This window comes from Nansenia antarctica (assembly GCF_963989245.1).
Source record: "Nansenia antarctica genome assembly, chromosome: 4".
In the NCBI taxonomy this organism is placed as follows: domain Eukaryota; kingdom Metazoa; phylum Chordata; class Actinopteri; order Argentiniformes; family Microstomatidae; genus Nansenia; species Nansenia antarctica.
The window spans coordinates 57,263,284-57,273,709 of NC_137689.1; the positions used below are offsets into that span (position 1 = coordinate 57,263,284).

Sequence of the window (10,426 nt, forward strand, 5' to 3'; positions counted from 1 at the left end):
GATTCACAATTAAAAGAGATTGATTAATATGTTACGTGATTGATTCACAGTTAAGAGATTGATAAATATGTTACATGATTGATTGACAGAAGTACATTTCTGTTGTATTAGCTAAGAAGAAGAACTGCAGGTTCCAGAATGTCTTGTAGAAAGATGTCAAGTTGACAGTTTGTTGTTTTTGAGAAATGGGAATTGTACATTGAATTGAAAGTTAATATCTAATAGCTCGTTTTATTGAAAAAGAAAGTGATCACAAGTGTATGTCAGCAGATTTGTATATAAAGAACCTTTCGCTTAATATCACCAGTCCTCATTTCAGAAGGTAGAAATACTACACTGTGACTCATAATGTTGTATGTATGTAATGTTAATAAATAATAGGCACAAACTGATGTTGCAAAAGGTCAAAACTATAGCTGCATTTACTTCCCTGTGTTTAAATTAGTCCTCTTGCTCTTCTATATTTGACCTACTCAACATTTTCATAGCCTTATCGTAACATGTATTCTTACCAGTAGCAGCTAGTCAAAACCATATAATTTACTGCTTTTTATAAAGCGATAAAAGTAATATTGAGCAGAATTAAGTTCAGCCTACTGGTCCGGCCCTTCACAATAGTCCCGGTTTCTCATGTGGCCCATTGTGAAAATGAATTGCCCACCCCTGCTATAGACTGTAAGGTCCAGGTGATCTGTGAAGACAGACCACAGAACCGTCTACAGTAATGAGCAAACACGTGCACTGCATTCTCTCTCAAAACAAGGAGCCTTGTGGAGCTCTGTTGTAGATCATGCAGTGACATCACACCCCTGAGTCACACACCTGTTACACCAATGTAAACAGTTTTCTCTGGCAGCAGCAGCAGGAAATGAGAGATCTGAATGATCAGCCCCTCTAGTTATAAAATAATAAAACAGTCCAGAGTACAGGTCAGCATTTGTGGTTGATGTGGGTGAACTGACCGTCTCAAAGACAATAATGTGAATGTTACACATAAAACCCCAGAGTACACATAAGGGATATTATTATTATTATTATTTATTTTTGCACACAAACTATAAGCAAGAGTATTTATTATTATTATTATTTATTATTATTGGATTGTCCCTGAACTCAACTCGCTAGCCCTATCTAGTGGTCACATGTTTAACACAGGTTCCTTTGTTATACATGCATTAAATATCAGGATACCTAAACAGCCTATACCCTATAGTATACAATTTCTAAATAATCTGTAATACGCAAAACATATCAACAAAGAAGTGCTTTTGATTTGATTAATTAATTGAAGGAATTAGTAAACTCATCTAGGTCAGGAGCACAATAAAGCAACTCACCAACTAAACTTCACTATTAGGATGTTGTGCAAAATAAGCCCTTTCTAGACCAGTTAATTTCAATAAATGTATTGTCCCAGTAGGGCAATTGCTTCTGCAGTCAGGAGTTACAGAAAATATAAAAAGTACACAAATAAACACTGTGACTGACATAATCAACATCACATAATATAATCACAAAAACAACCACAGAAATCCTGAGGGTATTCCATCAACGCTAAAGGAACATCTAGGCTAATGTTGATGGAATACCCCCTGTACATTTTAGTAGGCTACACAGCACTTTTTGTATATAGGTTATCTGGCTATAATGGTAGTTCAGTGGTTTGGTCACTTTGCATGCGAATGTATTAATATAAAGCATGTCCATTAGAGTGTTACAGTGAGCCTACTCTAGTTGATATATTAAATCCAGAAATTAGAATTAGAATAACGTCATTTTATACTTCGTTAGTGATGTAAGCTACGTACAGGTAATATTAATCAGTCACATACAAACACATACAAATCATAGAACACATCACATAAAAATAGTATAGTGATGATAGATAGAAGTAGATAAGAAAGATAGTATATTGTTCATGAAAGTGCTATTTATTGATAGTAAAACGAGAATGTATGTAATATCTCTGTAAATACTGTAGGGGTCAGTAAGCTCCCTCTGTTTGAATAAATGCATGCACATTTTTCACAGAAGAAGTCGATTCTCGATTTGTACTCCCAGAATGCTTTACTCTTCCTCTTCCCTTTTGCGGCCCGAGAAAGTAAGTGAACAGATATCCTAATGGGGTCTAGAATTTCCATTCAATCTGTGAAATATCTGTGGCATCCCTGCCGTTACATGTTTAACTTGTATGGATATGTATAGCCAAATAAAGTCGTTAACATCTGTACGTATATTATTGTGTATTGTTCAGGAAAATGTTGTATATTTGAGATTTACTTAGCTTCTGGTGGCATGTCCCCCTTTTCAGCCATCTTTGACTACCGGGCTTTATGCACAGCATAAGTTCCTGTGTTTAAGCAAGCCACTTGTTAGAAATATTGCCGTGACTGGTTGTCGTGGTTGCCGTGACTGGCTGGTTGTCGTGACTGGCTGCCGTGACTGGCCATGTGTAGTTAAAGTTGCCTTTATGTTCAGCTCTGACCGTCACCTACGTTTTTCATACTGGCTAGTGGCTAGTGGCTAGCCAACTTGGCTAACACGAAGGGGCGACAGCATCCAGCCCAAGATGTCTGACGTGCTGCTGCTCAGTCATGTCTATGGCAGTAGTATTATGTTAGTTAGTATGTCTGGCAGTAGTATTGTTAGTTTCAGAACAGTAAGCTCGCCATCTGACCGCCACTGTAGTGGACCGGTGTTAATTCATTGGTAGTTTGTCAACAGTTTCACCGGGTAGCTAGCTACAGATCCAGGGGGCTAAATTGGCTTGTAACGTTAAGAGATGTCCGGCAGCTAGCTGTAAAACTCGGTTGTTGATGCATCGGCAATGTTATGTCACGAATATATTGAAGATGTTAACGACTTGGCTTTTCAAGATCAGCATTATACAGATGCCCTTGATTGCAATGATGACCACTTAGGACACCTTTGGATTACCCATGAAAAGAAATACAATATAATCTGAGCAATCACAGTGGAAATTAACAATGATTAAGAATTTAGTCAACTGGAACTAAATGGAAACTTGTTTTGCAGATCTCAAAATGGTCCGCTACTCGCTCGACCCAGAGAACCCGACGAAGTGTGAGTAGCAGTAATTAATCTTGCGTTGCAAGTTGCCTACTAGAAACGCAATTATGAGTTCGCTGTCCCAATATTCATGACTTGTTTTTTTATTGGTGTGAAGACTAGCTGTGTTTAGTGATGCATGCACACAAATGATTGCGATGATGACCACTTAGGACACCTTTGGATTACCCATGAAAAGAAATACAATCAAATCTGAGCAATCTGTGCCTTCTTGAGTTCTTGCTAGATCAAGATGATCAGACGTGACCTTGTAGGAGGGTGAGACCTCTTGCTTGTTGACCTGGTTGTAGTTATCACTGACTGTCATCGACTAACCTTAAATTTTCTCCTACAGCATGCAAGTCGAGGGGTTCCAATCTCCGTGTTCACTTCAAGGTAAAACATGATTCTCAATTTACCCTGTGATGATTAAATTTGGTGCACTAGATAAGGTGTTATTTTGTACTGATAAGACAGCCATGGATGCCTTGCAATGATGACAACATTGGAGACCTTTGGAATTAAATGTGACAATAACTACAAATATCTGAGCCATTATGCATCCATGCCTATGTAGACCAAAAGCACTTTCTCCTTGTTACACATGGACTTGATGATTCTTGTTTGTTAACCCTCAGAACACCCGTGAGACAGCTCAGGCCATCAAAGGCATGCACATCCGCAAGGCTAACAAGTTCTTGAGAGATGTTACAGTCAAGCACCAGTGTGTTCCCTTCCGCCGCTACAACGGTGGTGTTGGCAGGTGTGCCCAGGTGAGTCATTATTCTGTTTTGGGGGATTTAGGGCTGGTTTCACAGACGAGGCTTAATCCTAATCCTAGACTAAAGCATTTTCAATGGAAGTTTTACATTGAAAGTGTGATATAGTCCACCACTAGGCTTAAGCTTTGTCTGTGAAACCTGTGCTAAGTAGTATGACAGTCTCTGGGACTTAGGTTGAAATGATGACAATCTTAGGACACCTTTGGAATTAAACATGAAAACAAACACATTTGTATCTGAGCAATCTTAAGTGTCCCATACCAAAGAGGTGTGTGTTGGGGGGTGCTTGTTCCGTTCTCGTATTTGTACACCACTGAACCTTTATTGTTGTCACCTGCAGGCCAAGCAGCATGACTGGACACAGGGACGTTGGCCCAAGAAGAGCGCCGAGTTCCTCCTCCACATGCTCAAGAACGCTGAGAGCAACGCTGAGCTGAAGGTATTGTTGATGCACTGGCTGTGGCAATTATGAGTTCACTGTCCCAATATTCATGACTTGTTTTTTTTATTGGTGTGAAGACTAGCTGTGTTTAGTGATGCATGCACACAAAGGATTGCAATGATGACCACTTAGGACACCTTTGGATTACCCATGAAAAGAAATACAATCAAATCTGAGCAATCTGTGCCTTCTTGAATTCTTGCTAGATCAAGATGATCAGACGTGACCTTGTAGGAGGGTGAGACCTCTTGCTTGTTGACCTGCTTGACCCCTGACTCTATTTTGACAGGGTCTGGATGTAGACTCCCTGGTGATTGAGCACATCCAGGTGAACAAGGCCCCCAAGATGCGCAGACGCACATACCGTGCCCACGGACGCATCAACCCTTACATGAGCTCCCCATGCCACATCGAGATGATCCTCACTGAGAAGGAGCAGATCGTTCCCAAACCAGAGGAGGAGGTGGCCCAGAAGAAAAAGGTACACATGCACCAGATGGAATGATTATTGTAATAGTGGATCCTGTCCAGTGGTGGACCGGTGTTCATTCATTGGTAGTTTGTCAACAGTTTCACCAAGGAGCTAAATTGGCTTGTCATGTTATATAAGATACCATGGCCTGCAGCTAGCTGTAAAAATAGGTTGTTGATGCGTTGGCATGCCATTTCATGAATCTATTGACGTTGTTCACGACTTGGCTTTTATTGAGTTCAAGATCAGCCTAATTCAGATGCCTTTGATTGCAATGATGACCACTTAGGACACCTTTGGATTACCCATGAAAAGAAATACAATATAATCTGAGCAATCACAGTGCAAGTCTACAATAATTAAGTCAAATGAACTAAATGGAAACTTGCTGGAAATAGAAGCATGGATGGCTGTCTGCTTGATTCCTTTAAAAATAATATTGTCAACTAAATGGCCAAAGTTGCGCTGGACAAAAGATTGTATATGATTGAGAAAGCTCTGAAGATACCTGGCATTGCACTTTGCACACCTTTGGATTACCCATGAAAAGAAATCCAAACCTGGGCAACCACACGTTTCTTAGTTTACAGAAATCTGTTTCAATATTGGTGTTGTAAATTGTTGGTTTATTAAATCATTGGTATGGTCACCAAAGGACTAATAAAATTGTATTCTATCCTGCAGGTTTCTCAGAAGAAGCTGAAGAAGCAGAAACTTATGGCACGGGAGTAAATGTAAATAAAATGAGTCATTCTTACCAAGCTTTATGTCTCAAGTCTCATTTCTTTTTTTCCTGTATGTATTAATGGTCTAAACATGATGTGGGCGAATAGCCATGGGTGGATTAAAGAGTAGAAAGGTATTCTCAAATAAGACTAGTGTCCCATCTAAAATCCAAATCTTTTTTGACAATTTATATTGCAAGCAATAGCTTTTCTTCCTCCAATTTCACATCATAACTCACATTAATGTAACTCATAGATGACACTGTTTAGAATTGAATGTTGCCATACTGATGATTGGGTAAACTTACTGAAATATCCACTGTAAACATGCATTGTCTTTGTTATTGTTAGAGGGCAGGAATTTGTTCAAGGCAACAGATGGATTTTTTACATAAATGGTGATCTCAAATGATAAATATATTATATATAGCGCCATATTCCAAAGCACTTAATTCACCCATTCACACACCAATGGCGGCAAGGCGCCGGCCCACTCATAAGGAGCAATTTGGGGTTCAGTGTGTTGTCCAAGGACACTATCAAAATCAGCATAAATGTCTAGGATGACTGCAGTTTAAACTGAACTGGAGGTGATTACCTCAAAGCTTGAATTGAATTTTTTTTGGAATTGGGGTCAGTTAATTTGCATGTGAAAACAATTGCTCAAGGAAAGGCTTAAAACAATTGTCGGTCTGACAATAGCTGCAAGAACATGACCCTCGTTCTCCACTAGGTGTCACCTATGTTTAGACTCGGGATCCAATGGGAATCTGATAGCCACTGGCACTGCAAATAGACAGCTAGTTTTACACCAACAAAAAACAACCCAAAAACAGTAATGAACCAAGTAGTTTTTTTGCTTTGTCTTAAATGTAATAGACACAAATTAGTCAGTTACAAATGACTCATGCGCAGTTCAGTCATTTCAATTTAGTGTGTACGTGAAAATGATATGACCTTTTTGGCCTAAACTATGTCACAACATCTGTGATATGATGAACACTGTATTTGGTTATTTTACAAAATTATTATTTTTGAAGACTACCAAGACAATGCGGGCATAAAGAGAACGTTTATTTAATAGGCTATTCAGAAATACACGTCATGTCTTGACAGTCATTAAACTAGGTAGACAAGGGCCATGGTCGCATCATTTGTAAGTCAGAAATTGCTTCCGATTGATCTCGGCGGCATTCAGGTATAATGCAGTACCAGATTGTACCACAGGGTGTCATTGGTGTCTCGTCCTTGAGTCGCTCCGGGATACAGTTATTTCAAAGCCTCTACTTTACATGCATGTTGCATTGCCTGTTAGAGCCCTGCAGACCGAACGTGTTGCCTTGAGGGCTGACCAGTCCTGGTGACAACTTTCATCATGTTTTTTTTTTGTCTATTAGCCTACTCTGAATTAGTCAGAATTAATAATTGTGCGCTTTATGAATTTGTAAGACCTTGTTTAAAATAGCCTTGTTGTAAAAAATGTAATAGTATTTGTAATAGGACAAGGCCTATGCTATGTTGTGTTTAATTGAATCGAATCAACTGTTGCTGAAAGCTTATTTAAGCTTTACATGAAAGCTTAGGCTATAGGGGACTTTAGCGTCATAGTTATCCAATGAGAAATTGATTGTGATAGGATGGACCGAGCCTACCCAGGGGCCTATTGCTGACTTTTGTCTTCAAAAAGGCTAAATGAACTTCTAGGCAATGTGACTCTAAATTAAACTTTATTCAGGCTACCAAGAAATTGTGATATCTTGAAAGTAAATTAACAAGTGTGTTGAAGTGGTAATTTAAAGAGACAAACGCAAGCATGCGCACGCGGACACACACACACACACACAATATAAAATATGCATCGATGTCTGATCAAGGATCACAATAAATGGGCATATGGCTTTGTGGAACGGGCAATACAATCATGACCCATGTCTTCGGCTTCATGTCTCATCTCTCATTCTCAGGACAACGAATAGGCTATCCTATCATTCTAGGTGGTTGTGGATAGGCCTGGTAGGCAGATAGTCCTGGCTTATGCTATGGCACATGACGAGCACATGCAGATGTCCCTTTATCAAAAAAATAGATCTGAAATTGACTGCATTGATTCTGTTCCTTTTGTGTTTAATAGCGGTTCGGATGGCAACTCTTTTAATGTGCAAATCAAAGCTATGATGGAGAGCCAATGAGGACACACTCCTAAATCCAGTTGGCGCTCGCACTTGACACACCGGCTACGTCATATTCGGGTTACCCAATCGCGAAAGAAACACCCCATCTACTTTCTGTTTTCTACTCTCAAAGTTTTGACTTCTGCGGCAAAAGACATTGGAAAGTGGCGATAATGTTTTATTATCTCAAAGATCTTCTTCTGCATCTCAAAGAAAAGGAGCCTTGTTGTCAATAGATTTTAAACATTCAACAATAACATCTTTGAAGAAGTCAGCTCAAGCGACCAAGCACGACGTGGGAATTTCAACGTCTTTTGCACGATTTTCAAGGCTGAAGAAACTGAAGAATTTTAACTAATAATGGGCATTAAGTCTAGATCAAAATAGTATGGGATTTTGTGTCTTTATCTAGCCGTGATGTCGTTTTAATTTAGTTATTTTTTATTCTAAATACTGCTCTCAAGCGCGCAGATTGCAAAATTAATTAGTTGGGATAGGCCTAAACCTTAAGGAAACATACTCTCTTGTTTTGGCTGTTTGTCTATGACAAAAAAAACAATTTATAGACCTAGTTAGCACTTGAAAGTGGTGAGCATTGAGGATATTCTGACAAAATCCCCAGCATTTATTTGTTCTCGGTTATGTTAGCCGTGGGGCAGATGGACGGGTCCCGACAGAGCGCTTTTCTCCTAAGCACCCCTCCTTTAGCAGCTCTGCACAGCATGACAGAAATGAAGACACAACTGTATCCAGCTTACCCGTTATCTTCAGCCTCTTCTACCTCACCCACTGCCACCTCTCCAAACCCCGGTGGCGTCCCGGTTTCTTCGCCGGGGATCAAAACATCCAACGGACACTTATCTCTATCCCCCCACCACTATTCGCTGGCCACCCCTCACGGAATAAACGATATCCTCAATCGTCCTTTGCTCGTTACCTCTATCGCTGCAGCTGCCGCGTCCTCGTCTAGCGGGATCATGTCCGGACTGCCCCGCTTCGCCAGCCTGAGCCCCCCGCCGCCCCACGGACTTTACTTCAGCCCCAGCGCCGCGGCAGTGGCAGTGGCCCGCTACCCCAAGCCGTTGACAGATCTTCCAGGCAGGACCCCGATATTCTGGCCAGGAGTCATGCAAAGCCCACACTGGAGAGACGCCAGATTCGCCTGCTCACCCCGTAAGTACGACAAGGTTTTGAACAGCATTTATTTTCCTCATACAAGCGCATTGGGAAAAATACTAACTTATATGTATTATACGTTTTGGTCATCCTAGATAGTCTCTCTGCCTTTACGTGCATTGAACTAGCAATCGAGAGATATAGGCTAGCCAAATAATGTATTATGATAAGATAATAATAACCAGTTTAACACTATTTCTAAATCAAATTGCCTACAAGTATCATCGATTCATTTACAAAACAAGACTCTAAAATGTGTCTTATATCTTTGTTTTGGTATTATTTCAGATCATCAGGGTTCTGTTCTGCTTGACAAAGATGGGAAAAGAAAGCATACACGTCCCACGTTCTCTGGACAGCAAATCTTTGCCCTGGAAAAGACTTTTGAACAAACAAAATATCTCGCTGGGCCCGAGCGAGCACGGTTGGCCTACTCGTTGGGAATGACGGAGAGCCAAGTGAAGGTAAGATTATCACAATTACAAAATGAATTAGGTTATAGGCCAATCTGCACATTTTACCCATAAATGCCTCTTATAGCCACATACACATTCTGTTTTTTAATTAACGCCATGGTCTACTTTTATAGACAATACGAGTTGCGACACCAATCCAAATTAATGGATTTAATTGCTATAATGCACTAATTGCTGTTTTTATTATTTATAATAATATAGTCATGTATACATACTTTCAAAGTATTTGAATTGTAAAATATGTATTGAGTTATTAATAATGTTAACGAAACCATTAAGAACATTTGGAAATAATGTTATATTTATGATTTTGCAAAACAGAATGACAAATTAAATCAGTGATTAAAAAGCATCATGTATGTAAGGTGGACTATAAACCTCAATATTAACGTTGTAATTGATGATAACTTTATACATGTTCATCCTCTCTCTTTTATCATGAATATTTGGTGGCATCACCATAAAGGCATGAATGAGCCTTTTCAATTTGGCAACAATTCAATAAGTGTGTATTCAGCACATGCCATTGGGGTGTCATCTTAGTTCAGATGCATTTTTTGTTTTACCAATAATTACACAGATGATAACAAGGGAAATCGTATTTTCGTTCTCAATTGCATGTAAGCCTAATGTAGGCTAATGAAACATCATTCTCTTTTAGGTGTGGTTTCAAAACAGAAGAACGAAATGGAGAAAACGCCACGCAGCTGAGATGGCTTCAGCTAAGAAGAAGCAGGATTCAGAGACGGAGAGACTGAAGGGGGCCTCTGAGAACGAAGACGACGATGATGATTATAACAAACCACTGGACCCTAATTCAGATGACGAGAAAATAACACTGTTGCTGAAAAAACACAAACCAAACTCCTCACTCCTTATTCATACGTCAGAAAACGACAGTTCGTAGGCATGGGGAAAAACAAAATAGACTTTTGGTGCGAAAAACGTGGAACTGGTGAAGGTGTCCTTTTTCGTCCCAATTTTTTAAATTAAGTTTGCACGAGGACGGAGGACGCGTGCCAGATCAGAGGAATAAATGCAGTTTTGTAGTCTGGAACATTGGCCAAAACACGGACTCTGCAATTTATAGACGTTTCAACATTGAGAAGATGC

General features: G+C 39.7%; 2 protein-coding genes across 2 annotated transcripts; both read left to right on the forward strand.

Annotated features, from left to right (window-relative positions):
- Window positions 1–2,070: 2,070 nt before the first annotated feature.
- On the forward strand, window positions 2,071–5,527 carry rpl17 (ribosomal protein L17). The gene is made up of 7 exons (XM_080528278.1): window positions 2,071–2,101; window positions 3,037–3,084; window positions 3,425–3,465; window positions 3,708–3,842; window positions 4,192–4,290; window positions 4,583–4,774; window positions 5,450–5,527. The coding sequence occupies exons 2-7, from the start codon at window positions 3,045–3,047 to the stop codon at window positions 5,495–5,497; spliced, it is 555 nt and encodes a 184-aa protein (XP_080384404.1). The 5' UTR covers window positions 2,071–2,101; window positions 3,037–3,044; the 3' UTR covers window positions 5,498–5,527.
- Window positions 5,528–8,302: 2,775 nt separating this feature from the next.
- Window positions 8,303–10,220, forward strand: nkx6.1 (NK6 homeobox 1; the record flags this gene model as incomplete). Its single annotated transcript, XM_080528940.1, has 3 exons — window positions 8,303–8,834; window positions 9,126–9,301; window positions 9,975–10,220. The coding sequence occupies 3 exons, from the start codon at window positions 8,303–8,305 to the stop codon at window positions 10,218–10,220; spliced, it is 954 nt and encodes a 317-aa protein (XP_080385066.1).
- Window positions 10,221–10,426: the final 206 nt, after the last annotated feature.